We start from the raw sequence: 15,790 nt of genomic DNA, 5'->3' as shown, positions 1-15,790 counted from the left end.
AGTTATACTTACTGTCTTATAACTGTGTCCATCCAAGAAGAATTTGCTTCGGGAACTTTTAAACATGCCAAAGCTGAAGCTTTTATGATGAAGTCATTGACAGAAATTTTGCTTCTCCCTTCTAATATCTGGAAAGACAAGAAGAACTGTAGTTTCTTTTTTTAAAATTTTAATTTTAATTTTAAGTTTCAGGGTGCATGTGCAGAATGTCCAGGTTTATTATATAGGTAAACATGTGCCATGGTGGTTTGTTGCACCTGTCAACCCATCACCCAGGTATTAGGCCTCACATGCATTAGCTATTTTTCCTAATGCTCTCCCTCCCCGGACAACTGTAGTTTCTAAATTCTCTCACCAAAGAGTAAAACTGTATAATCGTGAGAAAAGGAGGAGGAGAAAGAGAATATACAAATATCCTGAGGTGGAAAGAAAGAAATGAAACCAAACATTGGTTCTTTCATCTTTTTAAATGCAGACTCTTACAGCTGTTTCCTGCTAAGCACTGCTTTAGCATAATCCCATAAGTTACAGTATGTTATGTCATCATTTTCATTCATCTCAACAATAACAAAATTTGGTTCTTTGAAAAGATCAATCAAATGACAACCACAATGATAAATGTTTAGTTAGACTGACCAAGAAGAGAAGACTAGAATTTCTAAAATTAGGAGTGAAATAGGGGACATTACTATCTACCTTACAGAAGTAAAAAGAATTATAGGGAATACTATGAACAACCATACAGACACAAGCTACCAAAACTGAACCAAGGAGAAACAAAAACTCTGAATAGACCTATAACTAACAAAGAGATTGAACTGGTAATTTAAAAACTACCCATGTAGAAAAGCTTAGACCCAAATGGCTTCGTCAGTATTCTACCAAATATTAAAGAAGAATTAATATCAATTCCTCACAAATTCTTTCAAAGAAAAATCAAAGAAGAGCAAGAAACACTTCCCCACACATTCTATAAGGCCGGGATTAGCCTGATACCAAAACCAAAGACGACATTAGAAGAAAAAAAAAAAAAAGTACACACTAATCTCTTATGAATATAGATGTAAAAATCTTCAACAAAACGCTAGCAAATAAAATCCAGCAATATATAAAAAGGATCATTCACCATGATCAAATGTGATTTATCCCAAGAATGCAAATTTCCATTAACATCTGAAAATCCATTAATGTAATAATGTCCTAACAGAATACAGGACAAAAAACACATAATCATCTCAACAGACACAGAAAGAGCATTTGATAAAATTCAATACCCCTTTTCATGATCAAAACACTCTTACTAACTAGGAACAGGAGGGAACTTGCTCAACCTGATCTAGGGAAACCTCACAACTATTTAATGACCAAAGACTTATTCTCCCAAAGATCAAGAACAAGACAAGATGTTCACTTCTGCCACACCTATTCAACATTGCCTAGAGGCGCCAGCCAGAGCAATTAGGCAAGAAAGGAAATAAAAGGCATACAGGTCAAAATGAAAAAAGTAAAATTATCTCTATTTGCAGATAACATTATCTTGTTTACAGAAAAACCTAAGAAATACACTAAAAAACTGTAAGAACTAATAAATGACTTCAGCAAGTTTGCAGGATACAAGGTCAATATAGATCCCATTTCAGCAGGTATATGAAAAAAAAGATCAATATAGAAAAATGAATTGTTATCTCAATTGATTGCTCAGAGTCCGTTATAAATCTAACTTCTTTTCTACTCTTCCCCCTTCTCACTAGTATACCTGACTAGTCTTAAAAAAAAAAAAATCAATCATACCTTTATATAGTAGCAATGAACAATCTGAAAATGAAATTTAGAAAACAATTCCACTTAGAGTAGTATCAAAAAGAATAAAATACCTAGAAATAAGTTTAACAAATGCACATTTAGAGTGCAAAACTTACACTCTGAAAAACTATAAAAAAATTGTTGAAAGAGACTGAAGAACACCTAACTAATACAGGGGCATCTACATGTTCATGGATGAAAAGACTATATGCTTCGGATGGCAACACTTGCCAAACTGATCAGCAGATACATCCAATCAATCCTTATCAAAATGTCAACTGGCTTCAATGCAGAAATTTACAAGCTAATCCTAAAATTCACTTAGAATTGCAAGGGACTCAGACAAAACAATCTTGATTCTGGCTAACACGGTGAAACCCCGTCTCTACTAAAAATACAAAAAATTAGCCGGGCATGGTGGCGGGCGTCTGTAGTCCCAGCTACTTGGGAGGCTGAGGCAGGAGAATGGCATGAACCCGGGAGGCGGAGCTGGCAGTGAGCCAAGATCACGCCACTGCACTCTAGCCTGGGCGACAGAGCAAGACTGTCTTAAAAAAAAAAAATCTTGAGAAAAAAGAACAAAGATGACTCACGTTTCCTGATTTTACAACTTATTACAAAGCTAAAGTAATCAAGACTGTGGTACTGACATTAAGGGTATACAGAGATTAATGGAATGGAATTAAGAACCTGGAAATAGGCCAGGCATGGGGGCTCATGGCTGTAATTCCAGCACTTTGGGAGGCCAAGGTGGGTGGATCATTTGAGGTCAAGAGTTCGAGACCAGCCTGGCCAACATGGTGAAATCCTGTCCCTACTAAAAATACAAAAATTAGCCATGCCTGGTGGCTCATACCTGTAATCCCAGCTACTCGGGAGGCTGAGGGACGAGAATTGCTTGAACGTGGAAGGTGGAGGTTGCAGTAAGCCAAGATCATGCCACTGCACCCCAGTCTGGGCAACAGAGTGAGACTCAGTCTCAAAAATTGGCACATGACAAGGATGCTCTCTCTCACCACTCCTATTCAGCATAGTATTGGAAGTTCTGGCCAGGGCAATCAGGCAAGAGAAAGAAATAAAGAGTATTCAAATAGAAAAAGAGGAAGTCAAATTGTCTGTTTGTAGATGACATGATTGTATAGTTAGAAAACCCCATCATCTCAGTCCAAAATCTCCTTAAGCTGATAAGCAACTTCAGTGAAGTCTCAGGATACAAAATCAATGTGCAAAAATCACAAGCATTCCTACACGCCAATAACAGACAAACAGAGAGCCAAATTGTGAGTGAATTCCTATTCACAATTGCTACAAAAAGAATAGAATACCTAGGAATACAACTTACAAGGGATGTGAAGGACCTCTTCAAGGAGAACTACAAACCACTGCTCAAGGAAATAAGAGAGGACACAAAAACAAATGGAAAAGCATTCCATGCTCATGCATAGGAAGAATCAATATCGTGAAAATGGACATACTGCCCAAAGTAATTTATAAATTCAATGCTATCTTCATCAAGCAACCATTGACTTTCTTCACAGAATTAGAAAAAAACTACTTTAAATTTCATATGGAACCAAAAAAGGGCCCGTATAGCCAAGACAATCCTAAGCAAAAAGAACAAAGCTGGAGGCATCATGCTACCTGACTTCAAACTATACTATAAGGCTACAGTAACCAAAACAGCATGGTACTGGTACCAAAACAGATATATAGACCAATGGAACAGAACAGAGGCCTCAGACATAATGCCACACATTTACAACCATCTGATTTTTGACAAACCTGACAACAACAAGCAATGGGGAAAGGATTCCCTATTTAATCAATGATGTTGGGAAAACTGGCTAGCCATATGTAGAAAACTGAAACTGGACTCCTTCCTTACACCTTATACAAAAAATAGCTGAAGATGGATTAAAGACTTAAACGTAAGACCTAAAACCATAAAAACCCTAGAAGAAAACCTAGGCAATACCATTCAGGACATAGGCATGGGCAAAGACTTCATGACTAAAACACCAAAAGCAATGGCAACAAAAGCCCAAACAGACAAATGGGGTTGAATTAAACTAAAGAGCTTCTGCACAGCAAAAGAAACTATCATCAGAGTGAACAGGCAACCTACAGAATGGGAGAAAATTTTTGAAATCTATCCATCTAACAAAGGGCTAATATCCAGAATCTACAAGGAACTTAAACAAATTTACAAGAAAAAAACAAATGACCCCATCAAAAAGTGGGCAAAGGATATGAACAGACACTTCTCAAAAGAAGACATTTATGTGGCCAACAAACATGAAAAAAAGCTCATCATCACTGGTCATTAAAGAAATGCAAATCAAAACCACAGTGAGTTACCATCTCACGCCAGTTACCATGGCGATCATTAAAAAGTCAGGAAACAACAGATGCTGGAATGTGGAGAAATAGGAACGCTTTTAAACTGTTGGTAGGAGTGTAAATTAGTTCAACCCATTGTGGAAGACAGTGTGGCGATTCCTCAAGGATCTAGAACCAGAAATACCATTTGACCCAGAAGTCCCATTACTGGGTATAGACCCAAAGGATTATAAACCATTCTACTATAAAGACACATGCACACATATGTTTACTGCAGCACTGTTCCCAATAGCAAAGACTTGGAACCAAGCCAAATGCCCATCAATGATAGACTGGATAAAGAAAATGTGGCACATACACACCATGGAGTACTATGCAGCCATAAAAAAGGATGAGTTTGTGTCCTTTGCAGGGACATGGATGAAGCTGGAAACCATCATTCTCAGCAAACTAACACAGGAACAGAAAACCAAACACCGCATGTTCTCACTTGTAAGTGGGAGTTGAACAATAAGAACACATGGACACAGGGAGGGAAACATCACACACCAGGACCTGTAGGGGGGTGGGGGGCTAGGGGAGGGATAGCATTAGGAGAAATACCTAATGTAGATGATGGGTTGGTGGGTGCAGCAAACCACCATGGCACGTGTATACCTATGTAACAAACCTGCACGTTCTGCACATGTATCCCAGAACTTAAAGTATAATAAAACAAAACAAAACAAAAAATAACAAGATCTACAAAAAAAAAAAAACATCTGGAAATAAAATTCTCACATATATGATTAATTTTGACAAGGATACCAAGACAATTCGATGGGGAAAGATGGTGCTGGGATGAAAGAATGAATGTCCACATGCAAAACAATGGTTGGATTCCTATCTCACACCACCTATAAAAAATTAACTCAAAATAGAGCGAAGACCTGAATATAAGAACTAAAAGTATAAAACTGTTACAAGGAAACAAAAGTATAAATCTTCATGACCTTAGACTAGGTAATAGTTTCTTAGATATAATACCAAAAGCACAGAAGAAAAAAATTGATAAAAGTGGACATAACCAATATTTAAAATCTTGTGCTTCAAAGGACAAGATCAAGAAAGTAACCACCAACTGATATATTGTAACAAAATATATGGACAAAAATATAAATGTTTGGTGGGGAAAGACAAAATTTTTATAACTTAGAAAGTTGGAATTTTCAGAACTTTTACCTTATTAAGTTCTTTCCGTACCAACAAAACTTCTCCCATATTTACATCGATAGAAAGGTAATAATGAGGTATGGTTTGCTTTGATTGCATTAATCGCTGTGCAATAACCTGAAACCAAAGAGATTTAAAAAATCAATTATCTTGAGTTAAGACCTTAACTAATTCAGGGCTCTGTTTGTCTCTTCACCTTACTCTCTGCTAATACTTACCTCAAGCATTATTATAATTGAAAGATGGAGGACTCCGCCATAATATAACACCTCCTAGATTTTTTTTTTTTTTGAGATGGAGTCTCGCTATGTTGCCCAGGCTGGAGTGTGGTGGTGCGATCTCGGCTCACCACAACCTCCACTTCCCAAGTTCAAGCAATTCTCCTGCCTCAGCGTCCCGAGTACTTGGGACTACAGGCATGTGCCACCATGCCCGGCTAATTTTTGTATCTTTAGTAGAGACGGGGTTTCACTATGTTGGCCAGGCTGGTCTCGAAGTCTGGACCTTGCGATCTGCCCGCTTTGGCCTCCCAAAGTGCTGGGATTACAGGCATGAGCTACTGCGCCTGGCCCTTCTAATAGGAACAAAGTGATTCAAGTATTCAGTTGGCCAAAACTTCCCTTAAAGTAATCATCTAATATTCCCAACTTAAAAAGCCTCTGTTAATGTGTTAAAAACTATGGAAGCAACTAAACAACTAAAGATGCCCCTAACAGCTGATTCCAGATGATGGTAATTCTCTTACCCGACGAATGTTGCTGATTGGGATATCTGTGAAGACACCTGTAGGAACTGGTGCCATTCCAGGACCTGTGGGAGGCACAACAGCTGCTGGAGCCTATGGGAGGAAAGAAAAAGCTCTTAGTAACTGTGATTCAATCTTAGCGTAAGTACCTGGGAAAGACTGCCAGTGACTATGCAGTTTTTTTTTTTTTTTTTGTCTTTTGAGACAGAGTCTTGCTCTGTCACCCAGGCTAGAATGCAGTGGCTCAATCATGGTTCACTGCAGCCTCAACCTCCTGGGCTCAAGCAATCCTCCCATCTCAGCCCCTAGAGTAGCTGGGACTACAGGTGCACGCCACCATGCCCAGCTAATTTTTTTGGATTTTTAGTAGAGACGGAAATTAGCCACGTTGCCCTGGCTGGTCTCAAATGCCTGGGCTCAAGTGATCCACCCACCTTGGCTTCCCAAAGTGCTGGGGTTACAAGCATGAGCCACCATGTCCAGTCTAAAAACTAAGCTTTATAGAATACCTATTTCTGTCCCCAGTGAGCAAAAGAGACTTCTGCTTGTTTTAAGAGTTTTAATTTTTTTACTTAGAATTCTGAAATCATGTTTTAAGTGTCATTTTTCTTTGTATCAGAGTATGTTCAATGACCAGTTTATGTCAAAATAATTTTGTTTTTGCAAAATTATGTTCAAGAAAAGCAATGGAAGCATTCTTAAGCTGCAAGGAATAATAAATAAGTATAAACAAGCTAATCCATTATCCTAAACAATGTTAAGAAAAGGGGGTTGGGAGGCTCACTTGAGGCCAGGAGTTCGTGACCAGGCTGGCCAACATGGCGAAACCCTGTCTCTACTAAACATACGAAAATTAGCCAGGTGTGATGGCATGCACCTGTAGTCCCAGCCACCTGGGAGGCTGGGGCATGAGAATCGCCTGAATCCAGGAGGCAGAGGTTGCCATGAGCCAAGATCGCACCACTGCGCTCCAGCCTGGGCGACAGAGTGAGACTGTCTCAAAAACAAACAAACAAAAAAAACCAAACACCAAAAACAACTCATTCAACTGTACTTTGAAATATTTTGAAAAAGAAAAAAAGAACAAATCTTTTATTTCAAAGCAAAAACCGATTAACTAGCTCAAAACATAATGTGGAATACATGTCAATGTAGTATATCATCTTTGATCTTGTATATAAATGATAGCACACAAATATCTAAATACACTTGGCCCTCCATATCCATAAGTTCTGCATCACTGGATTCAACCAAAAGCAAATCAAAAATATTCCAGAAAAAAACAGATGGTTGCATCTGAACTGCAGAAGTACAGACTTTTTGTCCTTATTATTATTTCCTAAGCAATAAAATATAACAACTATTTACATAGCATTTACGTTGTATTTAATATTATAAGTAATCTAGAGATGATTTAAAGTATTTGAGAGGATGTGGGTAAGTTATATACAAATACTACACTATTTTATATAACAGACTTAAGCATTTGTGAATTTTGGTATACAAGGGGGCTCCTGGAACCAACCTCTCATGGGTACCGAGGGATGACTGTATTATTAAACCACTGAAATTAGAAGAAAACAATCTTGGTTGAGCTATTTCGTTCATAAATAACGTATGAAATGGTCTAACAGGCTGTAGAGACAAACTGCAAAAAAAGTAAGAGCTACACATAACTCACAGGAGCAACTTTACTAGGCACAAAAGAGTCGATATCCTTCTTGGTGATTCTACCATCTGGTCCTGTCCCTGTAAGAGACATAAATATCACATACATGAGGACATACCATTGGTTCCCCAAGGAGATCAACGCTGTGATCCTAAACTGCAAGCTCCTAAGGGTTTACTACCAAAAACATTCTGAAAGGTTCACAGCCTTAACCCTACCCCTTAAGGTGCTACCTACAAATACCAGCTTTTGTCAGCTATTAATTTTAATCCACACAGAGTACCAGTGTGTGATCTGGAGTGGGTCTTTTCTTTTTAACTACTGCAAATATTCCTTTATGTATTTCTCTTTTAGAGTTTTATCCAAGTTGTACTTAATTTTTTTCATCTTCCTTACTTTTAAATTGGGAAATGTGGCATAAGGATAATGCCGAGCACAGTTTATATCTCCAAAAGGGAAACTAGCTGCCTCCTCCTGGTTAGCTCCAAAAAACCATTCCTAAGCCGTGAAATAGATTTCATTTGGGTTCTGGATTTATGTGACCATAAAGAATTCCTTTTATACAGAATTTACAGGTATAACAATAATTGTTTTGACAAATCAAGTCGATTTTTTCACCCCAAAATAGCACGAATAACTCTTTACTGCAATTATCTTATCTTTAGAATCATTCATTCCTTATGTGGTCTCTATGACTCATAGCTTTTTCACAGTAGCCAAGGCTCTAATCTGGCCCGTGTTAAAGGAAATGAAGGAAAAAGGTGCAATGTCACACATGAGGAAGGATCTTCAAAGTTCTCTCAGTAGGTTTAATTTTACTTACATTCAATTTCCTCCCTCCTCCCACCTACAGCCTCTTAGGTTTAATTTTGGACCCAAGTAGATAATCTTGACCTTTAATTCTACGGAGATTCAGAATTTAGTTATTATTATAGAATACCTTTTACACTGGCCCACTTCTAGGAAAAATTTGGTCAAATTGATTCATCTTCCCCCAAGGCAGACTTTAAAAAGGACTCTTGTTGTATGTAGTTCTTCCCAATTCCTTTCCTTCATTACGAAAACTGAGTTGGCTAGGATTATATTTATCCTCACTAGGAGCTCTAGAACAGAGGTGGTAGTACCCTTATTAGATTTCTCTCCTTTATAAAAGACAGAAACCATAACCTCCCCTTACAACCAAGGCTGATCTAGACACCACAGCCCCTCAAGAGGAGGAAATCCATAGTACCACCTGCCTTATGCTAAGCTTCAGCCACCCACAAGAATTTCCTGACTTAGGAGTTAGTTGAAACCTTGTAAACCCTTTTCCCTATCTCTCTTGGGCGGCACAACAGGCCATCCATAAAGCAATATGGTATAAAGGGAAGAACACTGGACTATGGGTAAAAAAAAGTAGGGATCTTGTCAAACATAAACTAGATAAATGTTTCATCCATTTCCATGGAGCAACCAAAATGATCTTTTAAAAACATAATCATTTTATTTCACTTCTTTGCTTAAATTTCTCAATGGCTTCCTCAAGTACTTTAAATAAAATTCAAATTCTTTACCATAATCTATAAGGTCATTTATGTTCTCATCCCTGTTTTTTTCCAGTCTCATCTCCTACTAGACCCTTTGCTCATTATGTTTCATTAACACTGGCCTTTTTTTTTTTTCCTTTGAGACAGAGTCTCGCTCTGTCGCCCAGGCTGGAGTGCAGTGGCACTATCTCGGCTCACTGCAAGTTTGGCCTCCCAGGTTCACGCCATTCTCCTGCCTCAGCCTCCCGAGTAGCTGGGACCACAGGCGCCTGCCACCATGCCCAGCTAATTTTTTTGTATTTTTAGTAGAGACGAGGTTTCACCGTGTTAGCCAGGATGGTCTCCATCTCCTGACCTGTGATCCACCTGCCTCGGCCTCCCAAAGTGCTGGGATCACAGGCGTGAGCCATTGCGCCTGGCCAACACTGGCCTCTTTTATGTTACTCAGACATGCTAAACTCTTTCCCATTTCAGACTGTGTACAGCTAGTCTCTCTATCCAAAATGATCTTTCCCCAGTTCTTCACATGGTTGGCTCAAGCTGCCTCCTTCTTATCTTTCAAAACAAATCAAATGTCACCTCATCAAAAAGATCTCCCAACCAACCTGTCTAAAAGTACTCATGACTGCACATATATCCATCCACCCTTTCACTCACTAGTATATCACTGAGTTTCTTTCTTTCTTAGCACTCAAATCATCTTATTTAATAACAAAAATATTATTATCATTATAGCTAATACCTAGATATGCTTTCTCTGTACAGGCACTGGTTAACTTATTTAAACCTCACAACCATTAAACCTATTGTTTTTATATACAAAGAAACTGTGACACAAAAGGTCACACAGCTAGTATAAGGAGCTGAGGTTCATACCCAAGCATTCCAGCTACAGATCTCACACTCTTAACTACTATGCTATACTCCCTTTCTGTTCATTTAATTCTTTATTATTGGTCATATAAGCAACTGAAACTGAAATCTTATCCATCTGATGAACAAGTGTCTGATGTGTAGATAGCAGTTGATGATATTTATCACCTAACTCTGCCTGCATAGTAAGAACAGTGGGATTTTCTTTCTTTCTTTTTTTTTTTTTAACACTCCTCTCAGCTCATACCTAAGGGATTTTCCACTTATATCTTTAGTAAGGTAACGAGTATTGCTGAATATCTAATAAATGGTCCTTCTTTGCTTGTCTAAATTCTTTAGATATAATTATTAACCCAGTCCTTTCTCCCTTTAAAAGTTATTCCAACTTACACTGCTGTCCCTGATTCTAATCATATATACATATATGATAGCAATATACTACTGAAATGGCATTAAGATGGAAAAAAAAGAGTCTTCCAATATTACAAGAATCTCTGAGGTCCAAAAAATTTACATTCTACTCTTGTGTCTTGGATTGGCTTGACTTCTAACTACAAGATAGCAAATTGCAGATACGGGATAACCACCATTGAGTACCCATAACTAGAAAATTGGGGAAATAAGCATATTTTTCTTTAGTAATTATGGATGGCAGAGCATCAAAACAGAAGGCAGGATAGGGTAGTGTGAAGAAACAGGCTTTAGAGTTAAACAAATCTAGAGTTACACTGCAACTTTACTATTTAACAGGAAGGAAGAACCCTGAAGAGTCTGAGAGTCTGTTTTCTTATCCAGAAAATAAGGAATGATAATTCTTACTTCAAGAAGTGTTGTGTACATTAAGTATGGTAAGTTAAATGACTGACACCTAGTACAAGCCATAAAACCAAGTTCCAAGCATAATAACTTCCCCCCTATTCCAAATAAGTACCTTAGTTATCCTACACTAAATTTTAGCTTAAGTTTAATTCAAAAAAACTTATTTAAGCACCAGGCAGTAATATCAATATGAATGACAACTAACATGTATTGAGTACTTATATGCTAGATACAGTTCTAAGCACTTCACCTGTTATAGCTCATTTAACTCTCACAATCCATACGATGTACAGTACCTCACTTTTACAGATAGAAAAGTAATTGACATAAGGACATACAATCTAAGTAATTCACTGGAAAACATATTACATAGAAAATTATAAAGCCAGGATTAAATGCTAGGTGGTCTGATTCCAGGCCCCATGCTCTTATCACAAAGCTATATTTTTTCTTTGGGGGCAGACAGACAAGTAAGGCGTTTTCCCTTGCCTTCAGGGAGCTCTAGTTCTGTTTTATATGAATTTTATTAAGTCATTCCAAATCACCCCAACTTCAAATTTTATTTTGCTTTGCTTATTGCTACAGTCAACCAAGCACTAACAGAGGTTTCTTATTACATAATCAAGTCCCATAACCAAATTTTACATATACTTTCACCAAACAAGCAGTTTCCAGGAATAGAAGAGGAAAAAAAAAGGTATCTAAAGTGTATGGGTAGATTCTAGGCAGAGTAAATAAAGCTCAGTAAAAGTTTCCCTACTCTGTGGTGGCAACAAAAGAACTACTTCTCCCTTCTGAAGGAATTATTAATGATTGTCCCTACTATCCCAACTATAAGTACGGCTATACATAGTTGTACTTGCAAGTCTTAAGGAGGAAATTCAACTAAATTTTAACTTTATAAAGTCCATTCTATAGAAACAGATTTACCTTTTACTTGTGTAAGATCAATCCCTTTCTCTACTGCCAACTTCTTTGCAAGAGGGCTAACAAACACCCTTCCCTTTGGTCCAGCAGGAGTAGCTGGGCAGGGTGCTGAAGGTGTAGGAGCTAAAGGCTGGGGAGTTGGAGGAACAGCGGCCACCTTTTGAAAAAAAATTACAAATTGTTTTAATTCACCACTTCAAAGACTGGTCTGAAAGATTAAAAGTTTACATCTTATTAATAAATTAAAAACTATTTTAATTAAATATTACTAACTTTCATTTTTCCAAAGATCATAATGTACTTTTCTCCAGCTTAACCAACATAATGTAGTAATACGAACAGCGAGAACAATATACTTCTATATCAAAGACAGAACAGTTACCTTATTCCATAACAACATGAAGAAGCACAGAATTGAATATTGCCAATCAGTGTATAGTATTCTACAGCCTTTCTTCACTTTAATCTCTTACCACTTCTTTATTCACATTCTTTTACATCACCAACATGATTTTTATTTTTAATTATCCTAACTTCTTTTTTTTTTTCTTTTTTTTTGAGACAGAGTCTTGCTCTGTCACCCAGGCTGGAGTGCAGTGGCGCAAACTTGGCTCACTGCAACCTCCGCCTCCTGGGTTCAAGCAATTCTCCTGCCTCAGCCTCCCAAGTAGCTGGCATTAAAGGCACGCAACCACCACGCCCAGCTAATTTTTTGTATTTTCAGTAGAGATGGGGTTTCACCATGTTGGCCAGGCTGGTCTTGAACTCCTGACCTCAAGCGATCCACCTGCCTCAGCCTCCCAAAGTGCTGGGATTACTGGCATGAGCCACCACACCCAGCCAGCTAATTTCAAAATATAAAATTATGCTGTAAGGCCCCATGTTGAAAAGTATCTTAAGAAATACGGCCAGGTGTGGTGGCTCACACCTGTAATCCCAGCACTTTGGGAGGCCGAGGTGGGTAGATCACCTGAGGTCAGGAGTTCGTGACCAGCCTGGCCAACACGGTGAAACCCCTTCTCTACTAAAAATAAAAAAATTAGCCGGGCATGGTGGCTGACACCTGTAATCCCAGCTACTCGGGAGGTCGAGGCAGGAGAATTGCTTGAACCCGGGAGGCATAGGCTGCAGTGAGCCAAGATCACGCCACTGCACGCCAGCCTGGGTGATGGAGCATGACTCCGTCTCAACAACAACAACAAAAGAAATCCAACAACAATGCTACTTGCCAGCTTCCCACAAATGTACAGTAGTCAGAAATCAACTTTTCTCTTATAGAAATGTTTACCTAGTTTAAACTCACATGATTCTAGCATCTGTGAGAATCACTGAAGCTTCACTGTCAGTGTTATCTCTGGTTGGAGTTAATACAAGTTCAGGTTATAGTTATATAGTGTATAAAGTATTTGGTGATACAATAAATTCTAGGCAAAACAAGTCATGTCAAGGTTCCACTGTATCACAAATATATGCTTGACCTACTAAGTCAATAACAAGAGGATTTCAAGTGACAGAGATTATTCAGTATATTTAATAATAAATGGGCAATGAAGTGAGCTATGATTGCACCACTGCACTCCAGCCTCAGCAACAGGGTGAGACCTTGTCTCTTAAAAAAAAAAAAAAAAAAGGGTGGGGCAATGAAGCCTTACTTTCCACAAGCATGGTATCTATATCTAAAGCAGAAAGAGAACATGTCACTCAGCTTTGTTCTCAGCAGGACTCTAGATAGCAGGAAGAAAAAAGCTACAAGGCCCAAACTATCAACCATTAGGTGAACAGTGCAGTACAACAAACACTATAGGTCTCCACAAATGTTAATAAACTATCTCCCTCCTCAGTTATAGAATCTTGGAGGTGGAAGGAACCTAGGATATCATCTAATCAAAACTCCTTAATTTAGAGATGAACAAGGTAAGTGTTTCCTGAATTCTAGAAGCATACCTACCGGGGGTGGGGTAGGTGGTGGCGCTTGTGGTTTTAAATCTGTTACTTCGGTTGGCCTATAGTCAGCAAATGCTGATATATCTGCCTCTTTTTCTACAATGATACAGAGTGGGGTTCCTAGAGGGACATCTCTTGTGCCTTCAGGGACCAGGATTTTTGCCAGATAACCTTCTTCCTGTACTTCAAAACCTTAAATAGAAAGAAAAAACATTATGGGACTTAAGAGATTCCACTATCCCTCCAAATTCACAGCACAGTTTTAAGTAAAGTGATTTTTCTCATTCAAGCTAGCTATATAGCCTTTTTTGCAACCTATTTAACCTTCTGTGTCTTGGTTTCTTTACCTACAATACGGGGATAATAATAGCACCAATCTCACTGGATTGGTACTGGGATGTTATACATTTAAACAGATTAATATTTTTCAAGTTCTTAGAAATAATACAACCTGGTACAAAGTAAATGCCAAATAAAAATCTGTTCAATAAAACTATGAAAGATTACAGACAGTGGTTAGTTCTCAAAGTTATTAAAAAATCTCCAAGGACAGTCCCCATGCAGACTCACAGGACTCTAAGATGGTGTCAGCTATGCTGCTAAAGATAAGAACCACATACATGCCTAATTAAGGGAGCTACCAACCTAGATACTAATGTTGGATTTCAGCCCTAAAAGCATCTTTGGAACTTTTCAAAGAGGTTATACTTGATATTATACCAAGTATTTCAATGTAAAGAATTACAGCTTTACTGGGATTCCTATGGTGTTGACAACTTATATTTTATTCAACTACTGCCTTCCTTGCAAAGAACTCAAACATTTAGGACTGCAAAAGTAAAACTAAAAGAAGCCATTGGCTTTCTGTACTGTTGTGCCTCTCCTTGATGAACACATCTTTGATGAATCCTTCCATTTCCCAACTGAGAATACCCAATAAAAAATACGTTTAGGCTGGGCGCGGCGGCTCATGCCTGTAATCCCAGCACTTTGGGAGACCGAGGCGGGTGGATCACCTGAGGTCGGGAGTTCAAGACCAGCCTGACCAACGTGGAGAAACCCCGTCTCTACTAAAAATACAAAATTAGCCAGGCATGGTGGCGCATGCCTGTAATCCCAGCTACTCGGGAGGCTGAGGCAAGAAAATCACTTGAACCCAGGAGGTGGAGGTTGTGTTGAGCCGAGATTGTGCCATTGCATTGCACTCCAGCCTGGGCAACAAGAGCGAAACTCTGTCTCAAAAAATTAAAAAAACAAACAAACAAACAAACATATACACACACACACACACACATATATATATATGTTTAAGGCTGGGCACGGTGGCTCACGCCTGTTATCCCAGCACTTTGGGAGGCCAAGGTAGGTGGATTACCTGAGGTCAGGAGTTCAAGACCAGCCTGGCCAACATGGTGAAACCCCATCTCTACTAAAAATACAAAAAATTAGCCAGGCATGGTGGCAGGCGCCTGTAATCCCAGCTACTTGGGCAGCTGAGGCAGGAGAATTGCTTGAACCCGGGAGGTGGAAATTGCAGTGAGCCAAGATCATGCCATTGCACTCCAGCCTGGGCGACAAAGCAAGACTCTATCTTAAAAAAAAAAAAAAAAAAAAAAAAAGGCTGGGTGCGGTGGTGGCTCACGCCTGTAATCCCAGCACTTTGGGAGGCCAAGGCAGTCAGATCACGAGGTCAGGAGTTCAAGACCAGCCTGGCCAACATAGTGAAACCACATTTCTACTAAAAATACAAAAATTAGCCGGGCGTAGTGGCATGCACCTGTAGTCCCAGCTACTCAGGAGGCTCAGGCAGGAGAATCGCTTGAACCCAGGAGGCAGAGGTTGTGGTGGGCCGAGATCACGCCACTGCACTCCAGCCTGGACAACAGAGCCAGACTCTGTCTCAAAAAAAAAAAAAAAAAGTGTTTAAAATGA

At 38.8% G+C, this 15,790-nt stretch overlaps 1 protein-coding gene across 3 annotated transcripts in view; it reads right to left on the bottom strand.

The window, feature by feature from the left end:
- DLAT (dihydrolipoamide S-acetyltransferase) overlaps nucleotides 1-15,790 on the bottom strand; it is a 43,776-nt gene that overhangs the window by 11,848 nt on the left and 16,138 nt on the right. For all 3 annotated transcript variants that reach the window (XM_003805442.8, XM_034933661.3, XM_034933662.4), the window contains exons 6-11: nucleotides 13,863-14,050; nucleotides 11,918-12,071; nucleotides 7,782-7,849; nucleotides 6,101-6,193; nucleotides 5,365-5,472; nucleotides 13-128 (exon numbers count right to left, since the gene is read on the bottom strand). In XM_003805442.8, coding sequence (XP_003805490.2) covers nucleotides 13-128; nucleotides 5,365-5,472; nucleotides 6,101-6,193; nucleotides 7,782-7,849; nucleotides 11,918-12,071; nucleotides 13,863-14,050 — 727 coding nt within the window. The remainder of the gene's footprint in view (nucleotides 1-12; nucleotides 129-5,364; nucleotides 5,473-6,100; nucleotides 6,194-7,781; nucleotides 7,850-11,917; nucleotides 12,072-13,862; nucleotides 14,051-15,790) is intronic.

This window comes from Pan paniscus, chromosome 9 (assembly GCF_029289425.2).
Source record: "Pan paniscus chromosome 9, NHGRI_mPanPan1-v2.0_pri, whole genome shotgun sequence".
Lineage (NCBI taxonomy): Eukaryota > Metazoa > Chordata > Mammalia > Primates > Hominidae > Pan > Pan paniscus.
Note: the sequence above shows the minus strand (reverse complement) of the source record. Positions and strands in the feature narration are given on the sequence as shown.